The sequence below is a fragment of the Malus sylvestris genome, chromosome 10, assembly GCF_916048215.2.
Source record: "Malus sylvestris chromosome 10, drMalSylv7.2, whole genome shotgun sequence".
Classification (NCBI taxonomy): Eukaryota; Viridiplantae; Streptophyta; class Magnoliopsida; order Rosales; family Rosaceae; genus Malus; species Malus sylvestris.
The window spans coordinates 37,885,392-37,912,046 of NC_062269.1; the positions used below are offsets into that span (position 1 = coordinate 37,885,392).

The 26,655-nt window shown below is 38.7% G+C and overlaps 5 protein-coding genes across 5 annotated transcripts; 3 read left to right on the forward strand and 2 right to left on the reverse strand.

Moving 5' to 3' along the window:
• The first annotated feature begins 6,151 nt into the window (after window positions 1-6,151).
• Window positions 6,152-7,207, forward strand: LOC126584749 (uncharacterized). The gene has a single exon (XM_050249077.1). The coding sequence runs from the start codon at window positions 6,152-6,154 to the stop codon at window positions 7,205-7,207; it is 1,056 nt and encodes a 351-aa protein (XP_050105034.1).
• Window positions 7,208-8,682: 1,475 nt separating this feature from the next.
• On the forward strand, window positions 8,683-10,048 carry LOC126585690 (uncharacterized). The gene has a single exon (XM_050250167.1). The coding sequence runs from the start codon at window positions 8,822-8,824 to the stop codon at window positions 9,686-9,688; it is 867 nt and encodes a 288-aa protein (XP_050106124.1). The 5' UTR covers window positions 8,683-8,821; the 3' UTR covers window positions 9,689-10,048.
• Window positions 10,049-11,685: 1,637 nt separating this feature from the next.
• Window positions 11,686-12,333, reverse strand: LOC126585691 (uncharacterized). The gene has a single exon (XM_050250169.1). The coding sequence runs from the start codon at window positions 12,196-12,198 to the stop codon at window positions 11,851-11,853; it is 348 nt and encodes a 115-aa protein (XP_050106126.1). The 5' UTR covers window positions 12,199-12,333; the 3' UTR covers window positions 11,686-11,850.
• Window positions 12,334-12,399: 66 nt separating this feature from the next.
• Window positions 12,400-15,775, forward strand: LOC126585688 (uncharacterized). The gene is made up of 5 exons (XM_050250165.1): window positions 12,400-12,745; window positions 13,200-14,054; window positions 14,409-14,609; window positions 14,903-15,098; window positions 15,267-15,775. Exons 1-5 carry the CDS (start codon window positions 12,632-12,634, stop codon window positions 15,449-15,451), a joined length of 1,551 nt encoding a protein of 516 aa, XP_050106122.1. The 5' UTR covers window positions 12,400-12,631; the 3' UTR covers window positions 15,452-15,775.
• Window positions 15,776-17,443: 1,668 nt separating this feature from the next.
• LOC126585689 (BES1/BZR1 homolog protein 4-like) lies at window positions 17,444-20,826 on the reverse strand. The gene is made up of 2 exons (XM_050250166.1): window positions 20,329-20,826; window positions 17,444-18,528 (listed from the first exon to the last, which is right to left on the reverse strand). Exons 1-2 carry the CDS (start codon window positions 20,545-20,547, stop codon window positions 17,752-17,754), a joined length of 996 nt encoding a protein of 331 aa, XP_050106123.1. The 5' UTR covers window positions 20,548-20,826; the 3' UTR covers window positions 17,444-17,751.
• Window positions 20,827-26,655: the final 5,829 nt, after the last annotated feature.

A 26,655-nucleotide genomic window follows, 5' to 3' on the forward strand; every position in this document is an offset into this window, starting at 1 on the left:
AGTTAAAAAAAATTTCAGAATTGAAAAAGACATTTAATGTGAAAATTAATTAGAGTTAAGTGAAATGACACATGACAAATAATTACGTATATGCAATAATTAGGTGTCTGGTGAGCAAAAATGTTCCCAATGCTAAAACCATATTTACATCCCATTTTACATTTCCAACAAATGTAAATAAAAGTTTTACTTCAATGGGAGGAGGGATGTAAAATTGAGATATAATTTAATTTTCTCTCTTTAATTAGTGGGACTTATCATGAAAACATGTAAAAAAGAATAAAAATTTAGATTTTTCTTTACATCTTTTGTTGAAGATGGATAATTTGCATTCCGCCTTTGAAGAATTTCCGACAAAGAAAAAATGCATAATACTCATTTCAAGACCTTTTGCATCTTCCATCGAAGATACCCATGATGATGAAATCTAATTATCAATATACAATTCTTAGTGCATGCAAACATCAACTTGTCTTCAATCTTCCACTCGATTCAAAAGAACAACCAAATGATGAACAAGAGAAAGTTGATACAACCCAATCCATTGTTCAATGCGCATGCACAATCTAACCTCCCACTATTCACCATTTCAACATCCATGTGGTTCCTTACCACCCCATTTGTTATACCAATTTTTTAGGTGTTGGACTAAGATTCTGGTAATTTGATGCTTTCACACAAGATTATATTCACACTTTTTTCTTTCGTTTTGGAATGGAAATTAAATTCATTTGACAAATGAAAGAGAGAATAATAATAAAGGCTTTTGAACCAAAATAGTTTTTGAGATTTACATAATTCCTCACTTCGGTCTCTGAGATTTAAAATTGATAAAAGTGGTCCTTTAGTTTGTCCACAATCAATCAGTTTGATCATTCCATGAAAAATCTCTATTAAGTAAGGACCACAATGACAAAAACACATTCAAATTTTGTCAAATCATTTTGCCCATTGTTTGTTAAATTAAGGGTATTTTTGTCTTTTTAGTGCTTATTTAACAAATGTTTTTCTTGAAATGACCAAAATGATTGATGGTGGGCAAACTCAAGGGCCACTTCGATTTCAAATTTCAGGAATTAAAGTGATAAATTATGTCATTCTCAGATACCGCTTCAATTAAAATGCCAAGTAATGATTGATGGAGACATGAAGTTACTAGAAAGCCTTTTGTTGGTTTCAGTGGGAGGCAAAGACTCTCTCTTAAGTAACACTTTCCTGCGTTCATTCGTTAATTTGTGAAGAAATTTGCCTATACTTTTTGGTTGGTTGTTTGTTTATCTCCATTTTTTCAACTAGCAAGATACTATACACACTCTTTTTAGTAAAGCTTGGTCAAGTCTTTTTTCTGCGTACTTATCATGGTTGTCGGATTATGCTACTGATTTTTTGGGTTCGCAATGTACTTTGAGAAAAATGAGTAATGTTAGGTAAATTTTTTTTTCTGTTATATTTGTAAATTATGTGATGTATCACTAACAAAAAATAAACACGTTAATTTATATTTAATTAATAATTAAATCATTAATAATCACGTCATATAATTTACAAAAGTTATTTAAATTGAAAGTCTCTCTCACATTACCTAAAAAAATTAAAAAATATGCAAAAGTGTGGTCAAGTCAACTTTGCATGCTTTTCCAATGATGTCATTCTTATGCTTTGCTTTCCTCATTTATTGATATCTTTATGTTTATTTGGGTAGGAATTGGATCATCTCCGAGGCAAAGCCTCGAGATCCTCTTGACTCACTAACAGGGGCTATTGGATTTTGATCCAATAACTATAATTATTGTAACTTTTACATGAAGTCCATGTTTGTAGCCGTTGGATCAAAATCCAATGGTCCTTGTTGCTGGGTCATGAGGATCCCGAGGCTTTGCCTTAGAGAGGATCCAATTCCATTTGGGTAGGGGTAGATCCGAAGGTGAAGGTTAGTTGTACTTGTGTTTATGTATTCATCTAACAAATAGTTGTATATAATCTATGACACTTACAAGATTTCTCAACCTGAAGGCAAATAATCGCCTATTGTGTTGATATTGTTGGAATCAAATGGTAAAGTTAGAATTTTCAAATAATGAGGTCATAATATCAATCAAAAAAGTTTTATTGGCAATTTCGTCAAGGGCCTAGTAAGCATCTGTCAATTCCTGCCAACATATGATGAAAGCTTATGTCAATATATGTCAACAATTACTATTATTTGTAGAGGCTTGTCAAGGGTGGATTCAGGATATGGTGGAGTAAGTTGAAGACTACCAATGCTTGTCAACTAAGGTATTTCATCCAGCACATGATGCATACAATAGAGTCACACACAAAAAGAGAGAAAAAGAAAACCAATATGGTAGAAGAAAATAGAAGAAGTAGGAGAAGGAGGTTGTAATTTAATTTGCCTTAATTAGTTGTTTATAGGGGTCAAATACAATACACAAACAAATATACATGACGTTTTTAAAGTTATTGGAATCAAGGATAACCAATAACCTCATGTTGGCTCTGCCATTAATTGGAATTAAGGCCTAAACTGATTTAACTATTGTAAAATTGATGTGGATTGAAATTATTTACAAATTAACGGCTGAGATTACTTTTAGTTGTTATAGGTTCAGATGTGAGCAAGTGGCAATGTTTTATAGGACAAGGCCTTTAAATGGCTGAGATGAGCTTATAGGCTCTCCCTTATCTAGCCTAAATAGCTATTTTTGTACAAGAGATTATATTCACACATCTTAAATTACTTCCCCACGCCCTTTTAGTTTTTTAATATTTTTTTATCAAGTGTTAGTGATGTGTAGAATATCAAAAAAATATTAAAAAAAATAAAAGAATGTGAATGAAGTAATTTGGGATGTGTGAATATAATCTATGTTTTTGTATTCTTGCGGGAATGAGAATGTAAACACATATGGCATGACTTGTGCTCTGTGACATATGGGTTCTCTCTGATATCATCTTCTTCATTTTCTTCTTTCCATTGTGAAATCCTTACCAAAATCTCAGGCCAAATTACAGAAAGCTAACAGATATATTGCTAGAAAGAAAAAGTGACTTGTTATCGATACTCTGAAAAGTGGTTGTTCACTTTCTCTTCATGAATATGAAAATAAAAGGAAAAATTCTAGCCACTCTTCTTTTTCTTACCGAACCCTAAATTTACGAATTTATAGCTGCCTGCTTCTTGTTCCGGCTTGTGGAAGAAACTAAGCAATCAAACAAATTTATCGTACAAATTTCACTTCTTTCGAATAACTTATATTTACAGTATAAATTTCAGAATCAGAACCGTTTATCTTCTTAATCTTCATTTGAAGATCATCTCTAAAGCATTTGAATTGTAGATTGTTTAGTCATCCAAATGTATGAAACAAATAGACGGGTGAGTAACGAGTAACATATTCATGATGAACCGTCCATTTATTTATACAGAAAAGATGCATTACTCGCAAAATGTGGAGTAACATATTCAATACAAATAATTTTTTATAATGATGATCTTCAAATGAAGATTAAGAAATAAAACGGTTCTGATTATGATGTTATACATAAAAGATACATTACTCGCAAAATGTGAAATATCTCCATTCCTCAATGGAAGAACACAAATATTATTCATATTCTCCAATCGGTGTGCCTCAAAAATGAAAAGGAAGATCAAATTGAGGAATAAAATGGCTATTAATATCATCATGTAAGTGCTAATTCGTTTTCATTCTTGGGACCTTTGGGTATAAAGTTTGATTCATAGAAATGTTATGTCGGGGGAGTCCAAATGATGGCCTTGTTTACAAGGCATGCAAAGCCCAGAACACTTGTGGCCGAAGCTCGGTTCTTTTTGCTGTCCAGCTGCCCACAAATGAAATAAATAAAACTAAGGTAAAATTGAGAGAGTAAATACATAAATACAATCATGGAGAATATGAATGAAATAATTATGGTTATTTGATTTAACAATTTTCTACCTAGATAAAAGTTGACTTGTAATATTTCTCTTTAAAAAGGTATTTTTAGCTTAAGAAATAAATAATATAATAGCAAATGTTGTATTTTTTACTTGATTCTTTCTTTCTGTTTTACACAAATAAGAGAGTAAGACTATTATTATAGTTCGACGATCAAGTTTTATGTGTAGTTTTTAACTCGCCTAATCCTTTAATTTTCATAAACACTGTTTTTGTGGTTTACTCCCTTTGATCCATTATCGTCAAGCAACTTTGTTGATACACAAAATCAGTGAGGACTTTGGTACAACAGAAAGTGTTAAGTTTGCGACCTTCGCTAGATTGCTCCGGTCACTGGTGTGGATAAGTATGTAAATGGATAGAGACAGGGAAGCAAACACAAGATGTACGTGGTTCACCCAGATTGGCTACGTCCACAGAGTAGAGGCGTTCTCATTAATTGTGAAGGGTTTACACAAGTACATAGGTTCAAGCTCTCCTTTAGTGAGTACTAGTGAATGATTTAGTACAAATGACATTAGGACATATTGTGAGAGAATGATCTATATTTATAGAAAAGAGTTTCTAGTTTCATTCTGACATTGACACGTGTCGTGTTGTGATTGGCTTCTGATGTTGACACATGTCGTGCTATGATTAGCTTCTGATGTCGACACATGTCGCGCTGTGATTGGCCTCCTGGTTGGAGGGAAACTCTTCTGGGTCCTTGACGGTATAACGTTGACCGATGCTCAGTAATTTCGGGATTGGTCAAGTATGATACAAACAAACTTCATTTTCATCTCCTTACTCACTTAGGGAATACTTGTACCAGATTGATTCCATTATGAAATAAAAAAGTATATATTATGACATGTATATCTAGGGAATAAAAAAGTATACATTATGAAATAAAACTCTTCTAGCTACTTTTCTAACACATGTCACAAAACTTAACACTATTTAATTTTCACCAATTAAATGGTGTTACATTATGGAACAAGTGTCAAAAAGTTAGAGAAGCCACAAAGATGTCACATACAAAATGGGTGTAGAAGATTTGAACTCGATGTTGAGGGGTGTTAATTGCCTTCAATTATATTCTGATGGGATAGTTCTCAGTTTTGATTTTGGTTACTCACGAAAACAAATGTTGTTAAGAGCAAGTCTACCCCTTAAAAAATGCGCCAACACTCAGCCCATTTAATTCACTCAGTGAACAGTGATAGACCCTAATACACAGTAATAGGCCAAATGCATCTCCACCCCTAAAAAATAGCCTAGTCAAATTTATTAAAATATTATTATTTTTAATTTCTGACTTTATAAAAAATTATTATTAATTTCTGACATTTTAATTTTTTTTTAAATTGGTTGAAAAATCTAGACCGTTGATCTGAAAATCGAACTGTCCTCATTGTGCCACGTCAGTAGCCATTAATTTTAAATTTCAAATTTTTTTTACCGTTGGAAATCCAACGGACAAAGAGGAGCCACATGCCCCCATGCCGGAACCTTATAGTGTGCTTGCACAGTGGGCCCCGCCTCTGTGACGTTGTTGGCCACTTGCGACCACGCATGGGTGTTTTCCACGTGCCTAGTGCAAAAAAAAAATTTAAAACGGCATGTAACGTCACATAGGCCGGGCCTTGGCTCAGCACATTTTGGGCCGACCTATGGGATGACTTGGACTGTTAGCTAGCCGATTGGACTGGGCTAGAGGGAATTGGCTGGGTGCCGGGCTATCCACTCCCGGTGGACTTGCTCTAAAGGAATTCAAAAAAAGAATAAAAAGAAACCAAAAAGTATGGAAGGCGAATTGGGATGATTACTAGGTACTTAATTTGTTAGACTTGGTAGTGATATATAGCTTCACTACGAAACTAAAACCCTAGACGGTTAACTGTAATAACCAAACCATGCATGCAAAATCTCGTAACTTAAAACAAACCAATTATCTCCGAACAAAATAACCGCAGCTAAAACAAACTCAAACCTCACATAGGCTACGGTTCTAACCTTCACTATCGATTGTTACATCGAACCAAACATTTTAAAAATCTCTCCACTCCATTTCTTACTAAATCCAACTTCTCCAACATTTCATTTCAAATTCTCTCACCTTGAATTCAGAAGACTCGAGCGATCAATTCCGGGGAAAAAAAAGTAGCGTTTAACCCTTGCTTCCGAGGTCTAGAAACCAAAAGAAAATGGTGTGTAAGATCTTGAAGAAAGCCGCAATCGACATAAATCCAATGTCCATCAACCGCTGTCGCGGCATAAGGCGGCGCCACCGCCACAACTGCTCAGTTATAAAGGCTGCAGCTGCTGCTGCCTCCTCTATCGTGCTGACCCGCATTGGCTTCAATAAAGGATTTAAGTTCATTCAAAAAAGACAAACCCGAGAGGGCCAACCCGAATCCGAATTAACCAAAGAACGCCGTCCGCTCCCACCGCTGACTTCGCCGGAGAAGCGGACCGTGTTCCTTGATCTCGACGAGACACTGGTCCATTCCGTGACGGGCCCGCCGCCCAAGAAATTTGACTTCGTCGTACGGCCGAAGATTCGCGGCAAAATCATGACTTTCTACGTCGTGAAGCGTCCCGGCGTGGACGAGTTTTTGGAGAAATTAGGGAACAAGTACGAGGTGGTTGTGTTCACGGCCGGGTTGCGCGAGTACGCAACGCTGGTGCTAGACCGGCTGGACCGGAAGCGGGTGATATCACACCGTCTCTACAGGGACACGTGTACGGAGATAAATGGTAGGTTCGTGAAGGACTTATCCGGATTGGGGAGGGACCTGAGCCGACTGGTGATCGTCGACGACAATCCCAACGCGTACTGCTTCCAGCCGGAGAACGCGGTCCCAATCCGGCCTTTTGTGGACGACGTGGCGGACCGGGAGTTGAGGAGGGTGCTGGAGTTCTTCGAGGACGAGGAGACTCGCAGTTGTGACGACATTAGGGACGCCGTGAGGCGGTTTGTTGGATATCACGAGTCGATAACTTCATCATCTGATGACGACGACGGTGCCGACGATGGTGATGGGTTGGAGTTGGAGTTGGAGTTGATGGACGCCACGTGTAAGCTTCCGGTGCTGATCGTTTCATCAAAAGCGCGGGAAATCACGAGTCGACGTAAATTTCAGCCTTTTGGAATTCCCATTTTGGAGTTTCGGACGAGGATGGTGGTGATGTTCTGTTTGTTTCTGTTACTTCTTCATGTAATGTGCTTTCGCAGAGCATCAGTCCACACTTTTTTCTAATAATATTGAAATTTAATTAGCAAGAGTGTTTTTTTTAGTTTTGTTTCTAATTACTCACGATATTTAATCGATGTTGCAAAGTTAAAAAAACAAAAAAAGTAAGGTTAGGAAGACTTAATTTAGAGACTAAATTTTGGAAACTAAAGAACATAAAAGTTGATGATTGATTTATTACTTAAGCGTTGATAGATATGCTCATTTCTATTAGTGACACATCATTTAGTTTGCAATTTTAGTCTCTAAATTTAGTCTCCCTAGCATTACTCTTAAAAAAAAACTCTCATAAAACCTATTATATTGGTAATTTCTCCATACTATATAAACTTCCTAAAATTTTGGGTAGGACGTTCAAAGAATTTTGAGAACTCTGTTCTCACTACGTTTTTCTAGCTTAAAATGCGTTTTAAAAACAATACTTATGTGACTCAATATATAATACACAAATTTACAACATTTTCCATAACCATCCTGTCAACATCTTATGAAAACTCAACAATCCCCTCTTTCAAGAAATCAACAACAAAATAAAAAATCCTATTTTCTTGGTATTTTTATCGAACCATACGATTCTTCATGTTAGACCGACAAAAAAGGGATCTCCAAATATTTTGTTGCAAGAAACTCGAATTAGTTGTGGAGTCTGCTCCACATTGAATATGAATGATCTCAAGTATATTAAGGTCTCCATTCATAGTTTATCGTTACAAAAAAAATAAAAAAATAAAAATCAATATGAAACCATTTACCGATTTGTTAATGTTGAAATTTCAATGTTACCAGGCTAAAACGTTTTGTGCCTCAATTTTTATGGTACAATGCCTCAATAATTTTTTATATGACTAATAGTTTAAGAGAATAATATTTGAAAGGATAAAATTTTAAAAATTCAATATAATCTATGAATTAAAATTTAAAAATCATAATATGAAGGGATGAAATTCAATATGAAGTTGGCACCCCAACTAGTATTTTTAAAAAAAAAATTTTAATAGTAAAAATTGAGAACCCTTTCCTTAAGGTATATATTTGGAAAATAATTTTCCATATCTTATTCCCATGTACTGATTTCATACCTCGTACAATTGATTTTCTTTTGAGTTATTGGTTAATTAAAAATTAATAATTGCAATACATTATCACCCAACAAATACAGCTTATGTAGATGGTTTTTTATTACATTGACGAAAAATAATCATGCTTATGCACTCTAGTACTGGTTCGATCTCACCAATATTGCCTTTCTTCTAACAAATACAGAAGCTTCCTCATCCAAGGAAAGAACAAATATAGAAGGTTCTCTCAAAATGAAAAGAAGAAAAACAGATTTGGCAGCCAGCCAAGCCCCCGAATCAAACCAACGACCACCGCTCCCCCTTCAAAATAAACCCACTTAGCCTCTGCTTCGGACCCGAACCTACACTGACGACCGTTACACCGAACCTAAAGTTTAAAAACTCCCCCAAACTCCCCACACACCATTTCATTTCAAAACCCCACCTCTCTCTCTCTCTATTTCTGCTTCTCTCTCTTGATTTCTCTTATAAAGTCTCTTGCTTTCTCTCATCAAGATTTCGCAGAAGTAATTGGGAAAGCAAGAAATTGAATTTTGAGGAAATGGTGTCCAAGATTGTGAAGAAGAATGCCAACAGGCGACGCAATCGCGGAAAGTCCTCGGCCAAGAAGGAGGCAGTCGCGGCCTCCTCCGCAATGTTAGCCTCCCTCTTCGATTGCCCCCGCCGCCTCGTCAAGCTCTTCGCGAAACTTGCGAGAATCGGCACGCCGAACCGCCACAGGGGCTTCAAGATCCTCAAGAAAGCCCAAGTCCACGAGGCGGAGACGGAATCTGAACCCGGATCGGGAAACCCGCTCTGTCGCAAGCTCTTGTTCGAGCCACCGCTTACGCCGCTGCTCTCTCCGGAGAAGATGACGGTGTTTCTCGACCTGGATGAGACCTTGGTGCACGCACAGGCCGACCCGCCGCCGGAGAAGTTCGATTTCATAGTGCGCCCGAGGATCGACGGAATCGAGATGAACTTTTATGTTCGTAAGCGTCCCGGAGTGGACGAGTTGTTGGGGAAGTTAGGGGCGAAGTACGAGGTGGTGGTATTCACGGCGGGGTTGAGAGAGTACGCGTCGCTGGTGCTGGACCGGTTGGACCAGAAACGGGTGATTTCACACCGGCTATATCGGGACGCCTGTAAAGAAGTGGACGGGAAGTTCGTGAAGGACTTGTCCGGGTTGGGGAGGGACTTGAGCCGGGTCGTGATTGTGGACGACAATCCCAATTCGTACGTCTTTCAACCGGACAATGCCGTTCCGGTCCGTCCGTTTGTGGACGACATGGAGGACCGGGAGCTGGGGAGGTTGGTGGAGTTCTTCGAAGGGTTGGACTGTGAAGATATGAGGGACGCTGTGAAGAAATTTCTTGGCAGCACTGGCGGCAGAGACGGCGGTGGATCGAAAGACGGCGAAGCAGTGTGAATGTCGTTTGACTCAACGGGATTCATTTTCCGTCGAGTTTGTTTTGTTGAAGTTGAACAAGCATTGTTCAACGGGACTCTTCTTTTTTCACCAGATTTGGCTTGAATTGTACACTCAGCTCTCAGCTCACAGCTCAGTTGCTCAGTCATTTATAATTGTGCATTGCTTAAAGATTGAATCTTGATCATCATTTCTTGCTGCAATGTTTGAGAGATTCTTAGGTGGATGTGTACGTCACTCGTCCGCTCAAGACACGCAATCGAAATCTTCAACATTTGTGTGTGTTTGGGCTAACTTGTGACATGGTACACACTTCCAATCATTTTCTTGCAGTGTTTCGGTACCAAAATCCTTCACTCATTTCTTGTTGCAGTGTTATGGCTTAGGCACCGAAATTCGACCTTAAGGGGGTGTATTTAATTGAGAATTTGAGAGATTTTAATGGATTTTTATAAAGTTTAATTGATTTGTAGAGATTTCATATAAAATCTTCAATTCCTTTGAAATCTCATGGGAAAATGTGAGATATATGCTTAAAATACACTATGAAATCTCTCAAATTCCTTAACTTTCTCAAATTCTTTAGAATCAATTTCTAATTGAATAAACCTAGAATGTTATAAATTTCTTTAAAATCCTAATTGAATACATCCGGATTTCTAAGGATTTTAATAAATTATCTTAAAATTCTAATTGAATACACCTTGAATTTCAGAGAATCACTTAAAATTTTGATTGAATACACCCCCTAAAATTTTGATTAAAAGAATTAAAATCTCTCAAAATCCCAATTGAATACACTCCCTAAATATCGCTCCAATAAAATAAGAACACGAAATAGAGATGAATGTAATAAATCTTGCTACTGAGTACTATGTGGGACTGCAATCATGCAATTTTTGTCTCCATTTCGCATTTTTAGGGCCTATATTTTAGGAAGCAAAGATTTTTGTTACAAAATCCACTCTTGACCTGCAATTTAGCTCTATGGAATCCCGGGATTTAATGCCAAACCCCACATTTCCTGTGCTGTTATTTAGGTCTATCATCACTACGTCTTTGAGGGTAAGGGCCAAAGCAGAGGATCTAAGCTTCGTTCGAGCAAACGAATCTCTATTCGTTTTTGTTTTCCTTGTTCTTAGCATTCAGCTCTACAACAAACCGAATAAGTTTTCGAAGTGGTACAACAAACCAATAATAAGATGAATCGAAACACGCCAATACTACCACCATATCCAAGATTTCTCAGTGAAGATATATACCACCATTCCTCATTTCCGACCTCATTTATAATTCACCTTAAAATACAAATACACCGGGATCTATTGGAACTGTTTTTCAGCTTCTTGCCCCTCAAGTCGCCGAGTACATACAGAACTACAAAACAATCGTATCGCCCACACAAGACTTGTAGGACAACCTATGGCATGCCTTATTAGGGCAAACATACACCAACTCCTATTCAGAGTGGTGCTACTACAGGCTGAGGTTGCAGGGTTCAAATTTTGGTTGGCTTCACAGAAAATTTTGTCAACTAAATAAATAACCCTCAAACATGTCCGGGCGGGGAGCTGTGACAACCAAAGATTCCAAAACCCGATTGCCCTACACTTGAAGGGATCTTTTCTATAGCAAAGTCCTTACGTAATTTATCTTCCTAGTTCACTTATAGAATCCTCCGTATGAAAACATTCACAAAACTCTACAAAATGTGTCTCGATCTCTTTCCAAGTATAACATTACCTTACAACTCAAACTTCCTTATTATCCGAAGAGTAGCGACTTTCGCACTCTCATTTTCTCCGTTTGTCTTTACGCTTTGATTCTCCTTCCGTTTGCTCATTTACCAAAGCACAAAACCACGTTGGACGAGAGTGCAAATCGAGAAAATGAGAGTGCGAAAATCGCCACCAATCCCAATTCTTCAATGAGCAAAACCACAATCTTCTAATCCACAACAATCACAATTTCAATCACATCCCATCAAGACTCAGATCTTCAATCGAAGAACAGAAGCAATTTCATTTCACAAAACATCATTTACAGATCACAAGACGCAGTATGCAGTTGCAGAATTCAGTACTCAACTCAACAAATTAAACAATTAGATCAAAGCCGAAAAGATTTGAAAAGCAAATGACTTCAATCAATCAACTCAAAGCTTACTGATGATTTCTGCTGAGTCGGGAGTAGTCAATTTTGCAAGTGAAGACCTGAAGTGGCAACCGCAAAGCCTCGAGCTTCGGGAAGCACATGTCGTTGAGGACGTCGCTGCGGCACCACCGGCACTTGGGGTTGCGGGAGCACTGCGATTCCGACAACATGTCGTTGCAGTTCTGGATCTGACTCTGATCGCCGCCGTTGTTCCTCCTTTGGCTGCCCGACAGCTCGCGACCCGGACGGATCCGAGACTCGGCACCGTGGCACGAGCTGTACAGAGTAGCTAAGAGGACCAGGACCAGGATAAAGCTCGCGGCTTTAGAACTCGGACCGCGAGACTCGGTTGCCATAGATGGTGAGTCGCTGCCTCGGACTCTCTGCTGCCGGTTCGCTCGCGGGGATGTAAGAAGCAAGAACACTACCTTGTAAATAATAATTATTTATTATTTATTATTTATTTTCCATAAAAATAATTATTAATTAAATAGAAGTATATTAACAGAAATAAAACCCGGAATTAATAGAGAGGAGGAAACGTTTAAGAGAGGAACACTGACCTACACGACAATACAGCTTCTTCCTCCTTCTTCTACTCTTTAACCATTTTCAATCCTATTGTTTTTCTATGCTTTCCCAATCAAATTTAATTTATTAATTTTCGATTTCTCTCCCTCCTAATTTCTTCATCCTGGCAACAGAATCCGTTGCGATTTTCCTTGATGATCAGTATATGCCCACGAATAACATAGAGATTAAAGATCGAAGCTTGATTTGATTAAACTAATGGACGGTCCCCGCAAACTGAATTCTGAGGTTGAGGCCGACGATTTGGCTTCTGGGGTTTCGGATTTTTCACTTCAGGGAGGCACCCTCCGCTCGAATTTCCATTCTCCGCCGGTAATTTCAATTCTCTATTGGTTTAAATTGAATTGGGTTTTTTTTTAATGTTGTTTGATAGTGTGTGTTTAAGTTTTCTATTCAATTTTGGGATTTGATCCTACGCTCTGTGTATATCTTGATATTCGTTGATATGAAGTCCCAAAATTTAGTTGGTATTGCCTCAGCTGTGAAAACAGTTAGGATTTAGGGTTCCTTTTCGTGGTTCGGAAGTAAAATTCAATTCGGAGAGATGGGAAAGTTACAGTCTTTCGGTGGTTTTTCGTGGTTCTAATTTTAGGGTTTCTATGAAAATAATATAGTGACTGGGTCTTTCTGATAATTTTAGGTTTTGATTTTGCTGCCTGTAAATATTGCTATGTGCTTGTGGTGCGCTACTTATTGAATTGAAAGTTTGAATCTATTCGAAATTGGATACATGAAACGCTAACTGGTGCTGTTTTGTGGATCACAGAATGATGGAGTTGATAATCACGGAGAGCAGAAGCATAATGATGATCGAATAGTGACAGAATCTGGAGAATGTGACTCTGAGGTTCATGGGAAGGAGAATGGGGAGCAAAGAAAATACTTCTATTATGAAGCTCCACTTTCTGAAGAAACGGGGGTTTGGATACCTGTTTCTGTTCCGCCTATGTGGGAAGCTGAGCATGATGAGTGGGGCAAAGGTTTCTACTCTAATGGGGGATACCTTCCCGAGAGTGACATGGGTTGGTTCCAGTGCATTGGGGAAGAGAAGGAGCTGACTATGTGGGATGTGATGGTAGAAATGTTGCTTGCAGCCCGTGGGAAAGTAGGTTCATTAGCTTCAGCTGATACGTACGGATGTAAACTTTCGTGGATGTCAGGTAATCTCCTTGATCAAGCGTGGAAAGAAATGGCCCAAACACTCACAGATGCAAATTTTGCTAATGTAAGAGAACTCATTGAAGCCGACCCACCAAAATGGTTGGCCGATAGTTCTGCATCTTCTTGTATGCTTTGTGGTGTGCACTTTCATCCAATCATGTGTTCTAGGCATCACTGTCGGTTTTGTGGAGGAATATTTTGTGGTGACTGTTCTAAGGGAAGGAGTTTGATGCCGGCAAAGTTCCGTGTTGCAGATCCCCAACGAGTCTGTGATGTATGCTGTGTACGACTAGAGTCTGTCCAACCATACTTAATGGACCAAGTAAGCCATGCTGCCCAGGTTCCAACCCAAGATCTTACAGACCTTAGTACTTTGAGGTCATGGATTAATATTCCTTGGGGACACTCCATGGAGTATGAGATATATAAGGCAGCAAATGCAATTCGTGTTTATAAGAAGGTAAGAGTCTTTAGTGTCATTACTGTTGAACAAATAATATTTTGATGCTTGCTGTTTTAATAGCCAGTTAGCTACGGTTTTGCCTCAAAAGGCTTTTGCCTTATTGTTCTAATTGCATTAAGAAAGCCCAATATCTTAGTGACTATGTTTGCTTAGGCCTTATATTTTTCTTGTCTGACTTAAATAAATGTGGGCTACAATTTTGCCCAGCATGGATGATAAACGACGGTTGGAGAATTCATGAATATCGTTATTTGTAGGATATTAACATGTATTCATAAATTTTGAATGACATTGTCTTCCTAACGTTCTTGAGTTTTCTATAAATGCTGCTCATGGAATTAATTGCCTCAGGTATGTTCACTAAAGCCTGAGAAGTCGATTCCAGATTCCATTCTGAGACAAGCAAAAGGCCTTGCAATAATCACTACTGTGAAAGTTGGAGCTATGGTTACCTACAATATCGGTACAGGAGTTGTGATTGCTCGTAGAGAAGATGGCTCTTGGTCTCCACCATCTGCTGTTTCTACATTCGGTATAGGTTGGGGTGCGCAGGTACGATTATTTCACTGTATCTCTGGTCTTACAATTAGCAACCACTATGACAGAGATAGCCGGTTCATACCTGCATTCAGTATACACTTAAGGTTTAGTAAAATGGAGGAACATCATTAAGATTAAGCAGTTTTCAGAAAATAATTACTTACCATTTTAGAAATTTTTTTGTGTTGTCTATGTCTATTTTAAATTGGGTCCTTATTCCCGAATTCCAATTCAAAATCAGCATGTGTTTTGCATTTTTCTAAGGATTTAAAAACTCCATCCTCATGCCTCCTTTTTGGTTGCAGGCTGGAGGGGAGTTGACAGACTTTATCATTATTTTGAGAACAAGTGAAGCTGTAAAGACATTCAGTGGCAATGTGCATGTATCAGTAGGAGCCGGTTTGAGTGCTGCAGTCGGTGTTGTTGGAAGGGCAGCTGAAGCTGATGTTCGAGCTGGAGATGGCGGTTACTCTGCTTGTTATACATACAGCTGTAGTAAAGGTGCTTTTCATATGCATTGTTTATGTCTCACCTTATACCATTTCAATTATCTACGTAGCATACATCAGCATCACGATGTTTTATCTGTAGTTTCTTGCATTATTCTTTTTCTTCATCTTCCATTTTGAGTGGTTTCCTTATGATCGTACCAATCATTTCGATTTGCAGGTGCGTTTGTTGGATGCTCACTGGAAGGTAGTATTGTAACCACCCGCACGAAAGTGAATTCTCGATTTTATGGCAGCCAGTCAATAACTGCATCAAATGTTCTTCTTGGCTCGTTGCCCCAACCCCCTGCCGCTTCTACTCTCTATCGTGCTCTTGCAGACCTATATCAGAAGATCGAGCAGTGACCCCAAATCATTCGCTGAAGATTGCCGGGTGATCATGGGGAAACAAATCGTTGAAGTTTGTACATTATGTGCATATATGCCCTGAAGCTTTCCAATGATGAAGGTTCGTTGCTGCCATTCTTTGCCCGTGAAAAACATTTTCTGGGACTTACCGTGTACGCGGGGGCCATTGCAAGGGAGGGGCGAAAAATGTTCCTTATTTGGAGCCACTGTATATAAACCATGCCTTGTCATTTTCTCTCTGTAAATGTAACATTTATTTTGGAGAAAGCCAAAACTTACAGAAACAGTATTTCTTTACAAAAGAAATCAGCAAAAGTAGTATTTTGTGGGTGTTTGTGTTAATATTTAACTTTGGGCTTAGATGAGAGAAAGCCCAAAAGAGTTCAATAAGAAGAGTTTCGCTCAAAGCCCAGCACCAAGCCCAGGCTGTCCATCTCAAGACCAATTGGCGCTCCCCCATTAATGCAAAGGTTAGGTGCTTACAAGAGAAGTGACAACTGATGAAAATCAACCTACTATCAGCCCAAAAGTACTTTTCAGTGGCAATACAAGTAAAATAATGATGAGTCACTACCCTTCAATTGCTTTCGGACAAGAACAAAGCTGCAGACAGCCGGACTAATTCTTTTATAAAATGAGGAAGGTGGCCCAAAGACAAGGACATTCAATCAATCAAACAAATAAACAAACAACTTGTCTCTCATCCAAGCAAATACCCATAAAGACGTGCTTTGTCCAGACTCTACATCCTTTTAGCCTTAGATTTCCTTAGAAAGACATTTTTGTCTATGTAAAAGCTCTGCTACCTTTTCCTAAATGATGTAGTATCGATCCCTCGTGTATAAACTCGTTTCCAGTCATCTCCTTTACTACTCAATCCTTTTGTAAACTGCAAAGAGAACATACCTCAAGACGTTTAACCTTACCCGACAAGGTGAAATATTGCCTGACTTTCTTTGTTTTTGTCTTTCAATTAACATATATGGTGTTATAATGTATTCCCTAATTTATATTCAAGTTATTTCCAGTCCTTTGATGACCCAAAGCCCCATCAGTTTTCAGATCTGGTTCACTTAGTGGTTTTCTCAAGAATTGGAATGAATTAAACTGATGACTTGATTATATATGAACCTTCACCCCTCGAGCATACAAGATAACTAAAAGTCCTTGATCTCAAGGCATAGAAAAGAACTTAATGTAGACTTAACCTATCTACAACAATCCTTTAATAAACAAGAAGTCAGAAATAATTTGGGGCGCAAGTAATCAGCTTAAAACACACTTGTTCTACATTTGCCATACAGAGATGGCAATGGCACGCCTAAGCACCTAGTTGGTTTTGATTGCGAGCATCAAGGCCTACACCTAAGGCCCCACAAATGCACCCTTCAGAACTAACTTTGTTCTCCTCTTGCAGTATTGTGACAAGCAGGAGCCTGACAATCAACCAAAGTGCTAACTCCTCAGGGAGCTGTGTGCTTGAGCCAAGAACGCCCACCAACCAGATTTCCTACCCGAACAGTTGGGAAACTTGTTTTGTCACTCGTTGAGATCAGAGATTAGTGTTTAAAATATCTATGAAATTGTCGATATTTTTTGTTGAGATATGCAAAAAATCAAGGATCAATATGGAAATATGGAAAGGGTTGAAATGCAAACTTTACTTTATATCGTCGAGATATAGGAAAACAATGAATGATGATACTTACCGATTCAAAACAGAAATGTGTCAGAACTCATTGCAGATTTTTTTCGAGTTTTTTTTTTTGAGATATTTTTCTTTAATTTCGACTAAATCTAAATGAGTTAATATACCCACTTACATTGTAAAATCTTCATAATTTTTTACGAACGCAACTGATATCGATACATGATGAACATTTCACATCTGAAATCCGATTCAATGATAAATCGAAAATCCGAAACCAAACAAACATGGAAATGTATCAATCCTTCCAAATGATAAGAAAATTTTGACGAGGAATGAAATTAAAAGAAGGGGCAAAAAAACACCACCATGAACTATTTATAATTTAACTTTTAGTCCTCTTTTGTTAACAGAAGGAAGGCTCCTACTCTCTGTACTACTAACTCATCAACTGAAACACCCAGCAGAAATGAAGTCGAAACTTCGCAAGAATCTCAATCAAGAGACTCGCACACAATTATCTTCTAACCCTATTCGCTCAAACCGCTCTATCTTCAACGCCAACGTAAGTCCTTAACAAACAAAGCCGGTAAAGTCGAGGAATTCTCCAAATGCTGGATCCATTTCGCCTCTAATCGGTTCCTCCAACTTACCTGGTCCGAGTGCTCCCCAGCGTAAGTTCGAGATCATCTGATACGCATTCCTCAATCCTCTCACCTTCCCATGGCTTCACTAATCCTGTTGTGTTACTGCCAAATGCAAACTCCGCTGCCATCCCATCCGACATTGGGATGTCACCAGTGTGATCAATACTTGCAGCAACGGCCGGGGAACATGTTCCACTTTGCCCAGGAGTCCACATCCGAGACCCTGCACCTGACAAAGCCTCCTTCAAGTTAAAAGGGTTTTTCGAGACGAGGCTGAATGTTGGGGATGATGGGCCACTCTGAGGAATTTGCAGTCCAGCAAGCCATCCTGAATCAGGCAGACCCTGGCGACCGGGGCTTGGTGGGGTGGACGAAGGCAGGAAAGGGTAATGCTGCCCTGCCCAGCTTGAGCCAGCCACTGCTTCATCCCAGTCGCTCTTGGTTCGAGGAGTTCGACAAGTTGGGGAGCTCAGTGGTGGGGTGACTGGAGCACTTATGGAACCCCCTTGAACAAAGAATTGGGGGAGCTTGGACGTGGCAGAGGATGAGCCTGATGAGAGCGTTTTAAGCCATGGGATCAGAGAATTCGCATCAGCATTACCGTTTTCATTTGCATGGTAGCGGGCAGGACTTGGGAAGGAAGATGAGGCAGGACTTGGATTGTAGGATGCGCCGGGACTTGGATTGTAGGATGCACAGGGACTTGGCTGGTACGATGAACATGGACTTGCTGAGGTAGAACCCCCCATTATGTCCATGCGATCCACGGGTTTGCATCCCTACAACAAAGAACACATAAAGTAGGGTGAGACAAAGAACATAATATGGTGCTGAAAAGATGCTACATTAACTGTGTTTCATGCATTGTTTTCCTAAATTTGAACAGACAAAATAGTTGATCGAAGCAGAAAGATTTGTCCTTTATCGATTACGCTTTACAGCTATGTTTTCTGTACCAAAGGATAACACAAACGAGCATAGTTCTACAATCATCACTTCCATAGTCATTGCCAGTTCGAAAAAGCATCGAACTAATGATGAAGTCTTATGAAACTACAATCTGGCTAGTAGCCGGGGAAAAAAACCTGCATACACTCGAGATTCACATCCTATGTTCCAATAGCAATCATCGCGTGAGGTGACCTAGTCCAACAAGCATAGGAAACTTAGGCCATGCTTGTAATTTGACTAATCGCACCAAGATTCAGAAGTAAGACACAATTAAAAGAGGCAGCAATAATGTCAAACAGCGGATGCATATTGGTGACACGGCCCCTCCACGACACGCCATCTCCCAACATGTTCCCTCTCCATCACCATCTCAAAAAACCCACCGCACACGCTTTCCTGCCACAGTCGCGTTCACATTTATAGCTAAAACCCATGTTTTTTTTTTTTGTCAAATAAAGATATTTACAAAGTCGCATACAATGCACTCGCAGTGCCACAATGAAGGTAATCCATCACAACATTGCTAAGTACAATTAGGTATCGAACCCATCAGAACAAGTATCAACTCTAACGCTTACGTGAGTTAATTTCTAACTAAATAAAGATAAATACCACTAAATCATATGTAATAAGTTTCATATTTTAATCGCTAAGCGAAATTCCACTTTCTGAATAAAAAACTAATTATTAAAATAAACACCGAGATTAAAAAAAGGGCGAGAGCACCGGCCCACAGACCATGATATGCCATGTTCTCAATCTAACGGAAAAGTACTGCTGGCGATTGCCCCGCAAATCTCGGAAAACAGGCCGTATAACTCCAAAAATATAAAATAAAATAAAAGTCATTGGTCGTCGCACCCATTTGGGTGTATAAAGACCGAACTGCCCTCACAGTCTAACGGAGAGTGTAGGCGCGTGAAGAGGCACTTTCGTGCATGATGAACGGTAAGTTTACCGCAGTAAAAGGTCTTTTCACTTTCACTCGAATCTGCAGATTCTCAGAAGAAGTTTATAAAAAAAATAAAAAATGAAAAATAAAAAAAAGTCGAAAGAACATTCAGTTGCATTAAAGCCATGTGAAAGTTGACGGTGGGTAAAAAAGCCAAATGACGAAACTACCCTTGGAGAAACCCGAACGGCCGACATGGTCGAGTACGCGGGGGAGGTCGTTTCCCCGGTCTCGCAGGGTAGTTTGGGAACACAAAAAGGTCTGCAGGTCTCTGAGTCTTTGAGTTCATCGTGTTCCGGAAAAGAAATCGAAAGCAGCTGCAGAAGCGAATCTCGAAGAACCTCGTGCTCCGTGCGCGCAACCCCTCTCGGCGTTCACGAGCTAACGTGCGCCGGTAGCTAAGAGAATTGACTAAGAAATCAAGCAACCGAATCAATCTCAACCGTCGATCACGACGATCGGCACCGGACTAATCACGAGCTCCGCCGCTTATGCTACCTTAATCGAGAGTTTTCAAAAGCACAAAAGAAAAACCGGATCGGTAACAATCTACTAACGCCGCCGGCGCAATTTAACTGCGCCGGAGCAGATTTGCTAGCGTGCGCATTCGAGCTGAAAATGCTTTGAAAATTTAGAGAGAAAGAGAGAGAGAGGGAGGGATGAATTGTGTGTGCACCTTTCGGTAAGTGGTACCGTCTTCTTCGACGGTCCAGCCGGCTTCGTTGCAGAGAGCTTTGAGGACCTCGTTGTTGTCGCAGTGCTTCGGGAGCTTGTAGTTTCCGTACATCCGAAGCCCGGAGTAGATCTTCGCGGCGATTGCCCGGCGCCGCCGCTCCCGCTTCTTGTTGTTCTCTCTCTCCTTCCACGTCGGCATTCTCGTTCCCGACGTCATCATTCGGTCGCTCAGCGTTTCTGATTAATTTTCTCGGGGAACCAAACGGATCGACCGGCAAGTGGGGAGGACCGGTGGCGCGAACTGGCCGGCGAACCGGGATTGGCCCTTTTTGGTGGAGACCGAGCGGTTTTATTACACAAAGAAGAGAAGAGCAGGGGGCTTTGGAGGAGGGCGAGCTAAATACAGTGGGTGAATGTAATAGCCCCTGGATAAGGACAATAATTACGAAGAGTGCCACTGCTTTTCTTTTGATTTTTCTTTTCGTTCTGACTCCGGAATCAAGGGGCTGAACACGTGTTTAGGTTTTTTAAGGTCGCGGGTGACGGCCTCGGACTTTCGCGGCAGCTACGAGTGAATACGGGGTCGTTTTGAATCATGAGCAGCATTTTACATGGTCGCTTTGCTTCTAGAGTTATATTTTGATGTTCCAATAAAGCCAGGCAGGAGTGATTACATGATAAAGACAGGGATGGGCAAAATGGGAAATTTGAGAGAGAGGGTGGGGGTGGATTGGGGATAAGGTTATGATTAGGCTTGTCATGATAATTGTATTTGTGGTCCATATAAACAAAAAAGAAATTTGCACAAATGTCTCCTGAATTTTTTTGGGATGTGTTTATTTACCACCCAAACTAAATTTTTTGTTCAATTTTCAATTAGACTTTCATTTTGTGCTAATTGACATCTCTGTTATGTTCTGCTAGCTATGTCGTTAAGTTTAAGGGTGATTTTGTCGATTTTCATCGAAAAAAAACCTTAATCAAAATCTTTAAATTTATTTAAACAATTAAAGAAGGCAAAGGGGATGAAAATTAGAAAATACATTGCAAAAGGTCGAGATAGAGAGAATGAGTCAGGAAAGGAGAGAAAGATGAAGTGGAGGAGGGATATAGACAAGTGGAGCTGGGGAGGAAAATACAGGAAACACATAGGAGGAGAAAAGACTAACTTAGGTTGTGTTGTGTGGGGGTCATAGAAATGAGATTATGAGCCGCGAGGTTTGAGATCGGGTTGGGGTCTGAAGGCTCCGAATTGTGAGATCAGGTTGGTATTTAATACGAGCGTTGTGGAATTTGAATAGTGGTAGTGGCGATTGTGCTGTTGAGAACATGGATGGTTAATATCCAGCAAGTGGAGGCGTGGGGGTGGAGGAAGGTCACTAAGTTTCATTATCTTTCTTCTTCTCTTTTCAATATTTTATTTTGTTATTTTAGAAATTTTCATTTAGTTTGAGATTTCATTAAATTAAAAGATTAAATTAGATCTGACCTACATGAAGAAGATGTTTTAACGAAAAATTTCAATAGAAATCATCAAAGGTGGTACATTGGCACCAAAATTGAAGCCTAGGTGGTGTTGGACAAAAGATTTAGTTTAGGTGGCAAATGCAGACACTTCAAATAATTAGATGGTGTTTGTGCAAATTCCCCAAAACAAAATATCAAACGGTCACATTCACTTGACCAAATTGCCTACTTTGACCAATCTTACAATTGACTGGCCCTGATCTTTTCTAGGTCACACTAATTGGAGTATTGGACTAGGCTTCAATTTCAACCAATACCGACATATTAAGGGCCAAACTATGAGTGAGTTAAGGGTTTGAACACCTTCAAATATATTTGAGCATGCACAAACCTACGGGTGGGAAAAGTATGAGTACGTAATCGATGTGTTATAATATATATTACACGACAATCTTTGCATAGTATGAGTACATGGTGTAATAGTAAGAACACGCAGTGTTCATACTACAAACGAATTGTTAACACTATCCAAAATAGTGACTGTTTGTACCATACTTAGGGCATCCGTATTTAGACTTCGTATAAATACTCGGGGGATTCAAGTGTAATTATGTAATAAATGAATGGGCAAATATGTAATAAGTGATGAGCCCTTATTCTATAAAAGGACTCCTCACTCTCCTCATTAGAGGAGGTCAAGGTTTAGGCCATGGGAAGAGAGCACACATAAAATAGGCTAGAGAGCACACTGCCTCTAGCCTTCTTGTATATTCATCATTCAAAGTGAAACAATATCAACATTAATGTGGACGTAGCCCAAACATTGGGGTGAACCACGATACATCTTGTGTTCTTGACCAATCTTACAATTGACTGGCCCTGATCTTTTCTAGGTCACACTAATTGGAGTGTTGGACTAGGCTTCAATTTCAACCAGTACCGACATATTAAAGGCCAAACTATGAGTGAGTTAAGGGTTTGAACACCTTCAAATAAATTTGAGCATGCACAAACCTACGGGTGGGAAAAGTATGAGTACGTAATCGATGTGTTATAATATATATTACACGACAATCTTTGCATAGTATGAGTACATGGTGTAATAGTAAGAACACGCAGTGTTTAGACTACAAACGAATTGTTAACACTATCCAAAATAGTGACTGTTTGAAATGTTAACAACAACGAGCGATTGTCTTTAATTGGTAGCTCAAGTGGGCAACAATCCACCCGATATTAAGCATATTAATTTTCTCACTCTCCTCATTTTGGCTCGTGTCGCTCATTTCACCATATCTTCTCTCCTTTTACTCACTACATTTTGGATCGTGAGTTAAGATGTTTTGTAGTTAGTTGTTTATCTGCACATGCTAATGTTAATTCATACAACTTTTGCAATACATTAACGATTATAAATTAGTGACCGGTAAACGGGTTATGAACAACGCTTTAATTAGACTAGGAGTAGAAGTAATAGTGTAATGAGAAATGTGAATGAGACTTTCTTAACGTGAAATCTTTATGAACTCTCTATCACCTCACTTTACAGTTTAACGTCAATTTTAAAACCAACATTATAAAATATTATGTCATCAATATAAAATAACAGATAATCTATAAAGAATTACACTTTGAAGAATCTTTTTACCCGTTATCGTGTAATTAGCCACTAAACCGTAGCCTAGGTTACCTAGGTTGGAAGCGTGGCGCATAAAAAGTCGAAGATGAGAAGGTAAATGATTTGATTATGGATGGGGGGGGCAGTTTAAAGCGGCGGGGCCGGGGTTGCATGCCGGCGTGCGGTGGCTATGGGAAGTCTCTCTCTCTCTCTCTCTCTCTCTCTCTCTCTTTCTTTGAGTTTGCAGCCAGTACTTTTGTCTTTTGTCAGTACTCTGTGTGTGTGTGTGTGTGTCAGTGTGTGTGATGTGTGACGTGTGAGTTGAGTTTGTTAGGGTGTTGGTAGGTACTTTGGATTGGGGGTGCACTGTATGAAGCGTGATCCGCCATGCACTGACTGGACTAGTGTCCAGTGTTCTGTTTGGGAGGTTCACGTGACAAATGCTGGGGGGGGACCGGGTGGTGATCCAAATATGTATGACTGACAGCTGACTGACATGATTCACATCCAAGCAGAGGAGGTGGTGAGCTTTTTGTGGGGCCCCTAAATATCTGCTGTGCACCACCTTCCAAATTAGCTAGTCTTTCGGCTTCTCACTGATGGGGGCGGGCCAGGCTCGCCATCCCTCTGGCCCTCTGCCTCGTGCTCGCTTTCTCAACACTGGTTTTTTTCGTATCGCATCCGGTGGTTTCTGCCACTTTGTAAGCTGGGTGGTGTTTAGGGTATGTATGGATAGAGGGGCGATTTCTGCAATCTCCTATTAGCGTCTTGCACTATGTGTAAGTAGAGTCAAGAGACATTGTGAAAATCACTTTTTTGTGTTGATATTGTTACGTTGTGAATACAAAACTATAATGTTAGATAATAATTAACTCAAGTATTGATCTGCATTTACACTTTGGTAAGAAGATTATCTTTCATACAGAACATTGTTTTTGTAGATGAAGTTGCCTCTACTTTAGTATGTACATATATATAATCACGTAGTTATTCATAATTGTTTGATTAGATAGAATCGTATCCACATGTATGGTATTCGTAATTTGTTAATCTTGATATGATTTTTGCTACACTGAAACAAATTGAACATTCGACGTATTCATAATTTTAATTTATTACTCAACTCTCCAACAGCACTTGCAATCTCTAAAAAATGGTTAATTATCGATGATATGATTTCGATAGTATTGTTTTGTTGAGTTTATAAAGTTTTGATGTGATTTATATGATGTAATCCTAAATTGGAGTATAGCTTAAAATTATAACGTAGAAGTTTGTAAAGATATATAAACGAGAAACCTGCAATTTGTCAATTGTCAGCTTGCTATTTGGACAATAATAATCTCACTTTACAAACTTCTACGTTATGTCCAAGCCGATGCCTTATGGGTCAATATGTTTTCTCATTTGAGAAAGATAAATGATAAGAAGATTATTTAAAGTAGGACTTTTCAAGGACTCTCTACTACTACTATTTTGTCGTAGTTATTCATAATTGTTTGATTAGATAGATGAAGTTGCCTCTACTTTAGTATGTACATACGTATAATCACATAGTTATTCATAATTGTTTGATTAGATAGAATCGCATCCACATGTATGATATTCATAATTTGTTAATCTTGATATGATTTTTGTTACACTGAAACAAATTGAACATTCAACTTATTCATAATTTTAATTTATTATTCAACTCTCCAACAACACTTGCAATCTCTAAAAAATGGTTAATTATCGATGATATGATTTTGATAGTATTGTTTTGTTGAGTTTATAAAGTTTTGATGTGATTTATATGATGTAATCCTAAATTGGCTATAGCTTAAAACTATAATTTAGAAGTTTGTAAAAATATATAAATGAGAAACCTGCAATTTGTCAATTGTCAACTTGCTATTTGGACAATAATAATCTCTTACTTTACAAACTTCTACGTTATGTTTAAGCCGATGCCTCATGGGCCAATATGTTTTCTCATTCGAGAAAGAGAAATGATAAGAAGACTATTCAAAGTAGGACTTTTCACGGACTCTCCACTACTTTTTTTTTCACAATTATTGTCTTAACATTATAAAAGATTGTACCAAAAATATGAGGTGACGGAAAGTCTATGGAGAGTCCCACTTTTGAGATAGTCTCCTTAGCATTTCTCTTTCCTTTTTTCAAAGAATGACTGGCATAAAAGGATATACCAACATCATAAAAGTGAGACTCTTTATAGACTCTCTGCTACCTTATGTTTTTTACAAATTCTCATGCTAATATTATAAAATAGTGTGCCACAAAACATGAGGTAGTAGAGAGTCTCACTTTTAAAAGAGTCTCTTAGCATTTCTCTTTAATAAAATACGTCACAACTTTTAAGAAAATTCGTCATAATTTTAAATATATTTTTCGAGAAGCTAGCATGATGATTGAGTTTGCTAACTAATGACAAGAGAAACGTTAAGGAAACTCTCTCAAAGTTGAAACTCTCCATAGACTTTCTGCCACCTCATTTTTTTTTATACAATGTTTTATAATATTGACACATAACTCAATGTTAAACAGTGAGATTAAATAAATACACATGTTTGTACTTATCTAACCAACGTGTGGTAGTGGCGTATCGTCAAACCACATGTACGGTAGAGGTTAGAAGATAATCGCCTTTTCTTTGAAAAACCGTCTTCTTTATTTATTTTAGAGTGCATTTTTGCTCATCACCCTCAAGTGGTGGTAATGCTTATCACCCTATTTATCACCGTTAGATGAGTTTGAATTTTGAGATTTATGCATGTTCACTATACGAATCTCGAAATTCAAACTCATCTAACGGTGATAAATAGGATGGTGAGTATACACCATATTAAATGGTGGTGAGCAAAAATACTCCCTTTATTTTATTAAACAAACAGTGTCTTGCGTAGCTCCAATTGGTGGCAAATACGCCACTAAAGCATGTGTGTCAGCACTCTTTGTTGAGACAAAATGACACAGTAGCAAGATCGTCTCCAAACATCTGTCTGAAAGCTAACTTAATCCGAATACTCAAATAAGTAATGTGAAACCACTCAGTACTACGGTATGATGATATTCATCTTCATTTGTAAGTGAGAGATCTTAGGTTCGAATCTTGTAGATGTCAAATTGGATACTAAATTAGGTTGTCCATTGTGTGGCTTAATCGAACTCTCCGTCCTTGTAGTATAAAATATATCGTTGTACTAAAAAAAAAAGTAATGTGAAAAAATTGAATGTGTG